General features: G+C 40.3%; 1 protein-coding gene across 1 annotated transcript in view; it reads left to right on the top strand.

Moving 5' to 3' along the window:
• The window catches only part of Pde8b (phosphodiesterase 8B), a 185,881-nt gene that overhangs the window by 100,877 nt on the left and 70,803 nt on the right, over positions 1–14,201 (top strand). The window contains exons 3-5 of the mRNA XM_013015938.1: positions 7,595–7,785; positions 11,654–11,713; positions 13,680–13,737. Coding sequence (XP_012871392.1) covers positions 7,595–7,785; positions 11,654–11,713; positions 13,680–13,737 — 309 coding nt within the window. The remainder of the gene's footprint in view (positions 1–7,594; positions 7,786–11,653; positions 11,714–13,679; positions 13,738–14,201) is intronic.

The following is a 14,201-nucleotide window of genomic DNA, read 5'->3' as shown; positions in this document are numbered from 1 at the left end:
TAGACCCAGTGGCCTATGGGAAAGCTGACACCACCCTTCAGAGACTCAGGACCAGGATCCACTGGGCTTGTTGAATACAGCTTTTGCACAGTGGTTGGGACATGAAACATCAGAATGCCACAGAGGAAGTAAGGCCAGCAAAACCAGTCACACCCATTAAAGGAAGCCCAGGAGCACTGTCTGACACCAGAAGTGCAGAGGGGCAACGTGTTGGAAGCAGATCCAAAGTTGAGAAGATAACATTTCACCAAGGCAGAGAGATGCTCCTTCTGGCCATAATTTATATGGTTTGCAGATGGGAAAGCACTTTGCAAACTACTCCAGAAGTTTAAAAAAAAGAAATAAAATATTTTAAATTTATAATGTCTGCAATTACAGTGGGCTTGTATAAATATTTGTTTTACTTTGAAAATATTTTTTCCAATATGTTTGTAACCAATACTAAAAGGTTTACAGTATTTTGACAGAAACCCTTAATGGTCATGAGACAATCCTAGCTTTTACCTTTATTAATTCAGATCACTCGGTGTAGTTATTTTTGTGATCTGATTTGACCATGTAGAGGAAGACTGCCAATAGTTGTACTTTGACACTGGACAGAGCCCAAGTTGGCCCAAGTCAGCTCCAGAAAAAGAAGACATTTCCTCATTGTTCCAGGCTTCAGCCCAGATCTGTTTTTTTTTTCCTTCATTACTGGGGTTTGAACTCAGGGCTTTGTACTTGCTGTAGCCACACCCCCACCCTCAAATCCACTGTTTGTCTCTTGCTGTTTTGCTGGGATGAATGTGCAGAGAGATTGATGATATTCTTTTGCTTGTTCTCCTAGGCTGGACCTTTGTCCATGCTCTGCCCATGGTCACCACTTACCAGTGCACTTCTTGTGGCTCTCCTCCTGGGATGCCAGGACTAGATGTTGGCTTATGGCCATCTCTGTCACCTTTAATACTAACTCTACCTGTTGCATAATAGGTCACCAATAAGTCTTGGAATAAATGTCAAGCTACTATTTAGAAAAGCAGGCACAATGGCAGCTTTTTTTCCTTCTTTCTACATCAAGTTCAGTTATATGCCTTTAAAGTTTATATAAATATTTATTTATAATATTCATTAGTATATGTTGTGCAAAGGGGCTTTCGTTGTGATGTTTCCTTACATGTGTGTAATATACTTGGGTTAAGTTCACCTCTTCTGTTTCATTCTTAGCTTCCCTCCCCTGCCTCCTTTTAAAATAATTTCTAGTAGGTTTCTGTTCTACTTGGAAAACTATTTTTCAGAATTAATAAAGACATTTGCCTTAGTAGATGGCCAATAGGTACTAACAAATAGCCTAAAAAGAGATTATAACTACAAATAGATTAATCTCTAAGAGAGAGATTTTATACATACAAAGAACACTAAATCTGAAGAGAAACTTCATTGCTTACTTTTTTATTGTTGTTGTTTTGTTGCAAGTAACAGCTCCCCTATGCAAGTAAGTAAATAAATAATTGAGAAATGTCTTACAAAGATAGTACATTCTTTCCCCCAGAATCTGAGAAAAAGTTGCACAGCCCTGTCTTGGGAAGGGTAGTGGTAGGCCTCCTCTGAGTTTGCAGCGCTTCCTCCAGCATCTCTTCGCTAATGGGTATGGGCCCAGTCCTCAGTCTCCCTCGAAATCCAAATCCTGGAAACAGAGTATCTTTACTTGACTGTGATCTGGGAGCCATAGAAAGAGTCCAGTACTGGCCAATTGGATCCTCTACTTTCCTGGAGAAGGTATAATTTTTCACAGCTAGGCATTTTTAAATGATTACTAAATAATTGAAGTTATTATTACAGTGTTTTATTCTCAAATGTATATTTTTATTCCTATAGATTTTCACTTTGCTTAGTTCTTAAATAATCAAAAAGTAGTTTTTCTAATCAATGTTTTATAAATGGAAAGAATTTTAAATACCCAAAGAAATTCTCTAATAAATGCTTGCCTGCCTGCCTGCATGCATGCATGCATGCATGTATGTATGTATGCATGCATGCATGTATATGTATTCACACATGTATATGTATGCATGCATGTATGTATACATGCATTGTGTATGTATGTATGTGTGTGCATGTATGTATGTATGTATGCATGCATGCATGTTTTGGCAATACTGGGGACAGACTGTAGAGTCTTGCAAAGCACTCTACCCTTTAAGCCATATCCCCAAGCCCTTTGACTTTTTAGTTTAGTTTCCAGAGGTGATTTTGTGTTCCTGCTTGGGTCTACCTTGGATCATGATTCTTCTACTCTCAAGCAGCTCGGATAACAGGCACACATCACCGTGCCTAGATTATTTTTGAGATAGGTCTGGCTAACTTATGCTCAGGCTGTCCTCATACTACAATCCTTATATCCCTTTCAAGTTTCTGGGCTTATAATAAATGCCTTTATAGTACAAATTTTTCTGTTTTGCAGTATAGATTTTAAGCTGGGTTCTGGTAACTCATGCCTATCCTCCTAACTCCTCAGGAGCCTGAGAACTCAGGATTTCTGTTTGAAGACAGTCTGATTTTAAAAAAAAATGTGAGACACTTACCTTCAATTCATCAACAAAAAACGGGAACTGGATGTATGGCTTAAGTGGCAGAGCACAAGCCTTGAGCAAAAAAAGCCAATTGAGAATATGAAGCCCTGACCTCAAGCCCCAGTACTGGCACAGAAGAAAAACATAAATTTTATTGTTCTTTAGGTATGGTAGGCCAACAGATCAGAGGACAATTGCTGTTGAAAATAATTGTTCTGGTTTCCAAGAGGAAAAGGCATATCACAGACTATAGGAAAACACCGGAGTCAGTGCTTCAGGGAACTTCAGGTGGAATTTTTACTGTGGTTTCTGTGGGAAAGAATGAGTAGGTAGGATAATCAGGTTAAGAACTGGTTACTTTGGTTAATTTTAGGGTGTGACATAGGGATAGTTCTAGTTGTCTGTTACCTGGCCCAGGGATGGTTAAGTGACCCAGTCCTGAGTCTATGAGAACAGTAAAGGTGGTTGGAGCATGGACTGTGGAGGTTCGCTACACAGATGAAAGCCAAGCTCCCCAAACAATTGCATTTTGTGCCGTTACTAGAGCTTAAACTCAAGACATGGGTACTTTTCCTTAGTTTTTATGTTCAAGGCTAGCACTCTACCACCTGAGCCAGCCATAGTCCTGTTCTACTTCTCTCTCTCTCTCTCTCTCTCTCTCTCTCTGTGTGTTTAATTGGAGGAGATAAGAGTCTCATGGACTTTCCTGTCCAAGCTGGCTTTGAACCTCAGTTCTCAGATCTCAGCCTCCTGAATAGCTAGTATTATAAGCATAAGCCACTGGGCCCCACTCCCAATACAGTTGTTTTTATCACTAGGAATTAGTAAACCCCCTATCAACAGCTGACACTCCAGATCAACAAAGCTCTACTAGTCAAAGCATCAGAAACATAAAAATTAAAAAGACATGATTGATACTTCTTGCCTTGAGTCCATCTTACACATTTCCCTGTGAAGTACAGTTGTCTTCAAAATGATGTACAATGCCTGACCATTATCTAGCCCTCCATCTACTTGCCCTCCCTCTCTTCTTTTCTCTCCAGCACAATTCTGGTTTCCTTGGGTTCCAGAGCTCAGCTGGGAATACTTTTCCTCCAAATCTCAACTCATTGCCTATCTCCTATTTCCAGGAGCCTTGCTCCTGTCCTCACTGCCCACTGCTTTGTGTGTGTGTGTGTGTGTGTGTGTGTGAAAATACCATACAGAGGGGTTAAAATTACATGGGCAAGATAATGAGTACATTTCTTATCAAGCATTGTTGCCTCCTCCTTTGTTTCCCTTTCCCATCCCTTCCCATATGACCCCCCCCGCCTCCTCCCCAGGACCCCCTCCCCCCACCAAAGTTGTAAAGTTCATTTTTCAACATAGCAACGTGTACATCTCGTTGTTGCAATGGGTCCACCTGTATCCGTATTTAAACGATTTGTTTTTCCCCTTCCCCTCCACAAATTATACCGACATCAAATAGTGAAAGCAGGGGTTATACTGTGGGGGAGGGACATCAAAGCAACAAAGAAATCATCTCATAAATACGTTAGAAACAATTGCATGAAAGAAAAAAAACATTTGAATACTTATCTTGGGGTTCTTTCACCTAACATCAACTTATCTGACCTTTTCTGCTTGACTCAGACATATACTAGTTATTGCAAATAAGGGAAACCATGGGACCTATGTTTCTTTGGACCTGGCTAACTTCACTTAATATAATTTTTTCCAAGCCTTTCCATTTCCTAACAAATGGGACAATGTCATTCTTTCTGATGGAGGCATAGAATTCCAGTGAGGGGTTTCTGGGTTGGTTCCATATCTTAGCTATGGTAAGTAATGGTGCAATAAACATAGTTGTGCTGGTAACTTTAGTGTGGTCTTGTTTGTGATCATTTGGGTAAATGCCCAAAAGTGGGATTGCTGGGTCATAGGGAGTTTTATGTGGAGTCTTTTGAGGAACCTCCATACTGCTTTCCAAAGTGATTGAACAAGTTTACACTCCCACCAACAATGCAGTAAGGTTCCCTTCTGTCCACATTCCCTGTTGTTATTAGCGTTCTTGATTATAGCCATTCTAACTGGGGTGAGGTGGTATCTCAATGTTGTTTTGATTTGCATTTCTTTTATGGCTAGGGATGTTGAGCATTTCTTCATGTGTCTATTGGCCATCCTTCTTTCTTCTTCAGAGAAATTTCTCTTTAAGTTTTTAGCCCACTTATTTATTGGGCAGTTGTTTCTTTGAGGATTTGTTGTTGGGGGGATTTACTTTTTTGAGTTTCAAGTATATTTTAGATATGAGACCCTTGTCCTTTGTATGGCTAGTGAAGATCTTCTCCCAATCCGTGGGCTTTCTATTGATCTTGCTAGCTATGTCCTTTGCCATGCAGAAGCTCTGCAATTTCATGCAATCCCATTTGTCCAACCTTTCTTTGATTTGTTGTGTTTCTGAGTCTTTATTAAGAAAATTTCAGCCTGAGCCAAGGAGACCTAGGGTTTCTCCTATTCCATCCTGTAATGTTTTCAGAGTGTCTGTTTTGACTCCAAGATCTTTGATCCATTTGGAGCTGATTCTGGTGCAGGGTGATATATAAGGATCTAGCTTTAGTTTTCTACAAGTAATTAACCAATTTTGCCAGCACCATTTACTGAAGAGGCTGTCTTTCTTCCATTCTATTTTTTTAGCTCCCTTATCGAAGATTAGATGGCTATAGGTCTGTGGGTTGATTTCTGGGTTTTCAATTCTATTCCATTGGTCCTGAGGTCTGTTCTTGTGCCAGTACCAAGCTATTTTGATTATTATGGCTTCGTAGTAGAGTTTGAGATTTGGTATTGATATTCCTCCAGCACTGTTCTTTCTGTTAAGGATCGGTTTTGCTATTCGGGTCTTTTATTGTTCCATATGAATTTTTGGATTGCCTTTTCTATTTCCTTGAAGCATGAGGTTGGAATATTGATAGGTATTGAATCTCATTGAATTTGTAGATAGCCTTGGGAAGTATTGCCGTTTTCATGATGTTGATCCATCCAATCCAGGAGCATGGGAGGTTTTTCCACTTTCTAAGTTCTGGTTTGATTTCCTTTTTCAGGTTTTTAAAGTTTTCATCATAGAGGTCTTTCACTTCTTTGTTTAATTCCTAGGTATTTTATTTTTTGTGAGGCTATTACGAATGGAGTTGCTTTCCTGATTTCTCATTGTTGGCATACAGAAAAGCCATTGATTTTTTGAGGGTTAATTTTATACCCTGCTACTTTGCTACTTTGAATCAGCTTGAGTAATTTGGGAGTGGAGTCTGTGGGATTCTTTAAATACAAGATCATGTCATCTGCAAAGAGGGAGAGTTTGACTTCATCTTTCCCTATTTGGATCCCTTTTATAGTTCACATCTTGTCTTATTGCTGTAGCTACTGCCCACTTCTTTTATATTGCACTTACCACTTGCATTCTACATAATCTCCTTACTTAATATACCTATGTTTGTTTGCCCTTTGACCATGACAAATTAAGAATCTCAATGTTGTTCTAGTACATAGCATAAGCAATTAAAAATAGTGCGTGGCACAAAGTAAGCTTTTAGGAAATGTATGTTAAATAATGGCTCTATTTTTCCCAAGAGTGTGATATTTTAAATCACAAAGTGGATACTGAAGAATATTAAATGCTTTATCTATATCTGGAGGTGATTAAATGTTAACCAATTGGATCTGTTGTCTTACCTTTACTAATAGCAAGGCCCTCACAGTGGTGCATGCCCCTAATTCCAGCTACTCAAGAGGCTGAAGCAGGAAGATTGAGAGTTTGAGAACAACCTGAGCTACATAGCACAACTGTTATAAATATCCTTTCCAAGAAACATTGGAGTCACAATAATAGACAGGTAGAAAATAAAGAATTGTTTCAGCAAGGCAGAAGGTGAACCATCAGCCAAAAATGTGGCAAGCAAGCACACAAAATGGGCAGGCTACTCCCCTATTTATCCCTAATGCAACAGGTCCTGCTCCTCTGCTCAGATTGGCTGAGCTCAGGTTCACAGTCTGCTCATGATTGGCTAGTTTGAATCTGGTAAGATGTATTTACATAAGGTAACTTTGAAATAAGATGAACAGTTCCCATGTAATCTCAACATATACCTGCACCCTCTGCTATTTCTTGAACAATATGAGGTTTGTCTTCTGCAGTGTATTTTAATTCTATCCTGGGGGAAAAAGCAGTTCTTTTTTTTCCCTAACAAGAGCTAAGCCATCAGGCCAAAGCAGGAATTTTTAAGCAACACACTTGGATAGAAAAGACAATTTTTCTCACATAACCTTTTCTTAAAAACAAGTCCTCTTATATTGTTCTCACAAAATCCTACGAGTAGTTATATACATTTTTTCAGTCATAAACTTTTTACTGAGTGGCTCTCAACTGCCAGCCTGCTATTGGACACAGGGTGTGGCAGGGAACAGGACTAGCAAGTCTTCTCTAGTGGAGAAGATCATGTAAGTAAGTGAATAATCCAGGTGGTTGTGTTAAGCCTGACTCTGGCCTGGCCAGCAGAAAAACTACTGTTTAGTGATAAGGATCTAATAGTCATGATCACTTTTTTTCATTTTTTGGTGGTTCTTTCCTGTGCCTTTGTATCGGTTCAGAGCCAGCCTCCAGGGACTCCGGCAACTACCACATGCACTGAAACCAAATGCATGCATATGTGAACCATCACCTAATCTGCAATTTGTGTCCTTTTAACAATTGTACTGCTTATCTTATTTAAAAAACAAAGCTAATTGGAAATTAAGAAAACTTGGATTGTAGCCTACGACTGCTCTCACCAGCTTGACTGAGTCCTATTGTATCCAGTCATTCAATTCTCAGCTCCAGTTTATAAGGCATGGCTCTGAGTATATATCGCAGCAGAGAAACTAGGCCCAGGACATGGAATGACTTAACCAGAGAACTATGACTTAGCACTGGAACTGTTGGAGGAGCTGGGTTTGGCCCTAGACAGCTTCCTTTCAGAGCCCCTTTTAAATTGGATGGGGATTTCTGTGTAGATGCTATATTCTTTGTGTTTCAGGTTTTGCTAGTCTTTGCCAAGGAAGATAGTCAGAGTGATGGCTTCTGGTGGGCCTGCGACAGAGCCGGATACAGATGCAACATTGCTCGGACTCCAGAGTCAGCTCTTGAATGCTTTCTGGATAAACACCATGAAATTATTGTGATTGATCACAGGAAAACTCGTTACTTTGATGCGGAAGCAGTGTGCAGGTAACGTCCTGTGAAACCCACCCAACAGTTTACAGTGAACTTCTCTTACAGATTGCTTTCATTCCTAAATGTTTCTTCAATGTGTACGGACTCCGCTGAGAAGCAGGTTCATGTTTCTGCAATGAAAGCTGTAGCTCCTTTCTGTGGATACCTCACATCTTCCCATTTGAGTTACACTGATTTTTCTGTGTGTGTGTGTGTGTGTGAGAGAGAGAGAGAGAGAGAGAGAGAGAGAGCTGGATTGCTCCCCTAAAATTTTGGGATACTCCCCATTCCCATCCCAAGTATTATGTCTAAAAAGCATCATTAAAATGAAGTTTTCATTATACAGATATGGTTTGGATTTAAGGCAGATATTTTAAACTTCATTATTCTGTCCCAAAGTGAACATCAGAAATGTGTGAATGATAAATTTTTCCGTGCGTGTCACAGATGGGTAGATCCTGCGGCAGGCTTCCCAGACTCAGGGGGAGGGAAGGCAGCCACTTTGCGGCAACTCATCAGTCTTCCCGGGGCTTGATTACAGCAATGCTTGCACTTTGGGGAGCAAACACATGTCTGTTCATAAATAAATACACAGTCAGAGTTAGCAAGGGATGAACTGAGCCGTTTAGCGGAAGTGGAATGCTTTGACGTTAGATGGAAGAGGTCACTAATTAAATGCTAGGCCAGGACAGAGTCCAAGTACATATGGAGCTGGGATTTTCTTAAATATTAGCAAATGAAAGCAAGAAGTAGAGAAATGGATTCTTAGAACCTTTAGTACACTGATAATAAATTAATGGACTAAGTTTTTTTTATCACAGACATTTGCATTTTCCCAAAGAAGATTTTTTTCTAAGAAACCTATTTTAAGTGTTTAATGATCTCAGAACTTAATTTTCATCGAAATTTCCTATTTAATAATGCTTACACACATAATATATTTGAATGCTATTTTTTTAGCATTAAGAAATGTATTTTGGATACTGAAAGAAATGCACCCATGACCTGACACACAACTGTAACCCCTCCTTACATCCCCTCTATAATAACATTAAAAATTGAGTGATTACAAAAAGTTCGAAAACATTACCCAGATCCTGGTATCAACCCCAGGACAAGTACAAAAAGAAAGAAAATGAAGTATAAATTTCATTAATATCTTAAAAAATGTATTTTGTTATTTTTAGGGAAGAATCTGATCTTTTATAACTAAGTAAACCTATATTTCCTGGTCTTCATTTTCTTATGTGGCTTTGTAATAGATTTACTACAGTCTTTGTGCATACATAGAATTATTTAAGATAAGCTTGCATTATAAAGAGAAAAATGATAGGAAGAAAGTTTTAATGCAAGCAAAAGCTAAGTTTAGCAGATTAGCCTTATATTTTCTTTGAATATAAAAAGGTATTGTTTTGTTTCCTAACAAATGCACCTCTACCTTTGCTGCACACAAAGACAATGGAGAATCTCTACATTTTAAAACATATGTGGGGGGCTGGGAAGGTGGCTCAGTGGTAGAGCGCTTGCCTTGCATGTATGAGGCCCTGGGTTCGATTCCTCAGCACCACATAAGCAAAAAGAAAAAAAAAGCCGGAAGTGGTGCTGTGGCTCAAGAGGTAGAGCGCTAGCCTTGAGCTGAAGAGCTGAGGGACAGCGCCCAGGCCCAGAGTTCAGGCCCCAGGCCCGGCCCCCTTGGCCCCCCCCAAAAAAATTTAAGCATATGTGTCTACATGGTTCCTCTTACATGTGGAAAGTGGCCAGTTTCTTGGATGATTGACCACCAGCAAATATTCCCTAAGGAGATGTTGAGGGGTGGGGCTGTGTGTGGAGGGGAGGGGAGGGGATGCAGTGGACATGCTCCTAGCAGATGTGTATCCTGTATTGTCATCCATGGCCACAGTCCTTGGCTTTTGAGCTAGACTGGATCTTCTCTTTTTTTTTTTTTTTGGGTCCGGGCGTGGGACCTGAACTCTGGGCCTGGGCGTTGTCCCTCAGCTCTTCAGCTCAAGGCTAGCGCTCTACCACTTGAGCCAAAGCGCCACTTCCAGCTTTTTTTCTTTTTTTTTTTTTTGCTTATGTGGTGCTGAGGAATCGAACCCAGGGCTTCAGGCATGCAAGGCAAGCACTCTACCACTGAGCCACCTTCCCAGCCCTGGATCTTCTCTTATCATGCTTGATCCAGACCCATCCATCTCCAGATCTCCCTTAGTCTTCTCCTCAAGAAGTAGCCTAGGTGCCTCTTGCCACATTTCTTTGGGAGGAATGAGCTGGAAGAGGGAAACAGCAGGAAGGAACTCAAAAAACAGAAGCTAATTCCAAAAGAAACCAAGAGCATATATGCTCCGGCCCCTTTATGTTTATTCCTACTTTGACCTCTTGCCTAGGACTCATCCTTTAGAATGTAGCCCAGCAGTGTACCTATGATACCTCACTGGGGTAGAAGAGGCCAGAGGAAGGTGGGGACTCCGCAATATTTTCTAATAATCAGTGGAATGCCTCTAAAACACTGTCATTTGTTTTTCATTTGGTACAAATGGATATGTATGCTGTGTATCCATCTAGTTGGTTCCTAAGTATAAAACAAATTTACACCTGCTCTGTGGGATGGCTCAATGGGACATAATCTATGCCAGCATTGGAGGGAGGCTGACCCAAACCTCCTATCCACTGTGATTTAAAGTATCTTCTCCAAAGTTGCTCACTTAAATATCATTTACCTGGGAAGGAAACTTCACTTCCTAGGAAGACAGCAGCTGGCCATTTTTCTGAGTATTCTGGCCACACCGGTATCAAAGAGCATGACATAGAGAACATACAATTTTGGGGAAAGGTCAGGAATTGTTGGAGTGGAAGAGAAGCAATAGGAGCTGCCATCCCTAGGGGAGCCAAAGGTAAACATATTAACATGGAGAGGAGCAGAAATGCCAGAAAAACGAATTCACGGCAATAATCATAACAGCAACAACAACAACAACCCATCACAGAGACTACATGCTGTTTTACAAACTACTTGGGTGATTCTGTCCTTGGTGATAATTGTGCCATGTTTCAAGAGATTTCAAAATAAGCAGAGACCACACGGTGGGGATGAGTTAAAACAAGCAAGCGTGCTGGTTACACTTTACAAAGATGTGGCTCTTCAGGGAAACTTTCCCCAATTCAAAATCCTTTGATCCCAATAGTCCAGAAGCTGAACACATCTAAGAAGACTCAAAAACTTCAGATGTCTATATTCTTATATGTTTTGATCCATTAGACTACTAGGGAGAAAACTAAGTAGATAGACTTGATCCTAGTTCAACAAACATCATTATACAATGACAGTTACTGTATTAACAATTGTTCTAAGCCCCAGCTGATGCCCAAGTTGCTTGAAGTATTCCAGCCAAATGACAGAATAACAAAAAGTTGAGCAACTCTTTGAATCATCTTTAATAAACTTCAACCTGTACTTGCCAGCAAGTGCTTCAATTTTTATTATGAACTTTCTTAATTAACCACTATTTTCAAAGGAAAAAAGATCTAGCCTTGTCAGCTGTCACAGATACAAATTGATAATTAAGTGGATTTTAGAACTGTCATTTTTTCAGAGTAGAATTTCTATCAAAAATATGAAATTTAAGTGGAATTTGCTCATATTTGAGTGGAAAATTGGCCAGTCTGACCTATTGTATAATTGACTACCAGTTAGAACAATTAAAAAAATAATAAGCTTCTTAATTCAGAAGGCTGCCATTTTTCTTTGTTGTCTCACATGTCTTGTAAGACCTTTACTTGAGAGAAAGATTTGATTCCATTTTATTATCAATGTAAAAAAAGATCCCCATTGGTTTAATGTAACACAGCTCAGCTCACTGTTTGACTTGGAGCCTTTTGGTTGCAGGTCGATCCGGGCCACAAACCCCTCGGAGCACACAGTGATCCTGGCAGTGGTTTCCCACATGTAAGTGCAACCTCCAACCCCAGCAGGAAACAGTGCTTCTCAGGCTGAGGCATTTGTCTGGTGCAATCCAGCTTTTGAGTTGGCAATATGCTGGGCAGGTACAGGGCCTTGGGATACCAACCTTAGGATTTGCTATGGGGGTTTTGTTTGTTTCACAAGTCACTGGAAAATCTTTCAGCTTTCTCTCTATTATGTGTACCAGACTGTGAGGTTAATGTAAGAACTGTTATGTAGCTAGCAGGGCAGTGGGATTTATGTTCATGTTGGACAGCAAAGAAGACAGACCAAACTGTAGGTACATCAAGACTATGGTTAGGAAATTGTTTGCCAGGTTTACTGTCTGGAATGTGCTGAACTTACAATGAAAGAGCCAAAAGGAAAGACATTGTTTGCACAAGTCTCAGTAGTTGGGATCTTTGCAAATAACAAAATTTGTTGTAGTGAATTAATGGCTGTCATTAGCATCAGAGAGAATAAGATCTTCATTAGACCTGTTGAACTTGGCTCTGTTCTGGCACTTGGCACAGGTCGTGTACAAAAGGAGCTAACAAACCAGCAACTCTGACAAGAGGGTATAAACTTTTCCCAGGCTAGTGGATGCAGGGAGAGTTGAAATACTGTGACCCAAAGTCATATTGGTATAGCAGGGGGCCAGGGATATAAAATCCTGCCCTGACTGAAATTTCCTATTGATATACTATTCTTTGAGTATCTTCACTTGACTTCTTACCACAGGCTGTGGTCAAAGAAGGTAAAGAATTTTCCCCGTTATTCCTTACACCTGCTATCCTGAGGAGATGAGATTTCCAGGAGAATGAATCTAATGTGAGACCAGCTCCATTATCTTCTTTCTTCCATTTATCTTCAGGTCACTCTGAAATCTGAACAGTGTCTTATAGTCTTGGACATGATACTAGAATGTACAAAGTAATACTGTATTTCCACGCTTAGCTTGTTCTATGGGTCGAAGAATGAAATACCTTTTTTTCCCTATTCATAGAGGAAAAATATTTTCTGTTGCTTGATACATAATATCTTATTTGTTACATTTTCACCTATTTTTCCTGTTTTTAAAAAATATGAAATGGTTCATATAAGATTAAGAGTGCCTGTAAAAATTAGTAAAGCTTCTAATTAATAATTAGGACATTATTAATCCTCTTTGTACCCCTCCTGAACTGTCACTCAGAGAAGGCAGAACTTCATGTTACCGAGGGAAAGGAGGAGCAGGGTAGGGTACAGAATTTTCTTATAGGGCAAGACTCAGCTATGGATAATGCCACAAATAAATTCTGGAATTTCTCTTCCTGTTTTGATTGACATTTCCATGCAATCTTTTTTATTCCATTTTTCTTTCCAAGCCACTGTCTGGCTATCTCAGGGACCTTGTTTCTCTCTCAATGGGATGTTTTCGTGACAGGCTAGTCCCTACCCCACTTTGTACTCAACACCTAACTGTAGGCTCACTGTAGGAAACCATCTCCCAGAATAGATGACAATGACCAATTTTTGTTTCCTTCTGTAGTAAGTTTACATTCTTGCTGACACTTCTCTCCCAGTTGGCTGTAGAGTCCTGCAGGTTTCCTCTTCACATCGTAAGGTAGATCCAGCGAGGCCTTAAGCAAAAGTCATACTTGCAGAAGGTTTTGAGACAACTGTCTTGGGATGAGTAGTGTCCTTTATGAGTCCTGCTTGAGACTCAGCTCAGGGTTGGAGCAGGCCCACACATGTACTTGGTGGTACTTCCCAATGCATGACTGGATTTCCTGGACTGCCAGTGTTCTGTTTTCATCTGGAAGGCATAATTGGGGTCTCTGCCCTTGAAGATGAACCCTGTGAGCACAGGCTGGTCAGGAAGCCCCTCTTATGGCTAACAGCCATGGTCTCACTGCTCTTTCTCCATGTTTCAGTGTGAGGAACCCTGGTTTGTATCTTCTGAGTGACCACATTTTCTGCTTTGCTGCAGATCTGATGACTGTGAAGAGGCCTCAGTCCTTCCTCTCCTCCATGCAGGCTTCAACCGGGTATGTACAAAGGGATCCAGTACTTTCTGACTCTCCCATGATAGCAAAGCTCAAGCCATGAGAATTGTCATGGGAAGTGAGCCCCTGGACTGTGAGTGAGAAAAAGGAAATAATTGTGTTTTGTGGGATGTAACAAGCAAGTGCTAGTCAAGCTTTTTGCTTTTTTAAATTCATAATGTTGTATGTCTTAGCAACAGATATGTAAGACATAGAAAATGCATCTTACTATGTCAGATCAGAATTCAATAGTCATAAAGTAGTCTCATGTCAATCAGCCCTGTGAATCAGAGTCAAGGTGCCTGTGATTATATAGAAACAAGTCCAGGAGGGGGGACCAAGATGGCGACGGGGCAGTAGGGAACTGCCACAGCTCTCTCCAACCAAAAAGAGAGTTCGAGTTCCAACGCTTAATCTCCCCAAGAGACCGACAACAACAAAAAGACGAACACTCAGAGAAAAACCAG

Source organism: Dipodomys ordii, unplaced genomic scaffold (assembly GCF_000151885.1).
Source record: "Dipodomys ordii isolate 6190 unplaced genomic scaffold, Dord_2.0 Scaffold28, whole genome shotgun sequence".
Lineage (NCBI taxonomy): Eukaryota > Metazoa > Chordata > Mammalia > Rodentia > Heteromyidae > Dipodomys > Dipodomys ordii.
The sequence above is the reverse complement of the archived record's forward strand: the minus strand, read 5'-3'. Positions and strand labels throughout refer to the sequence as shown.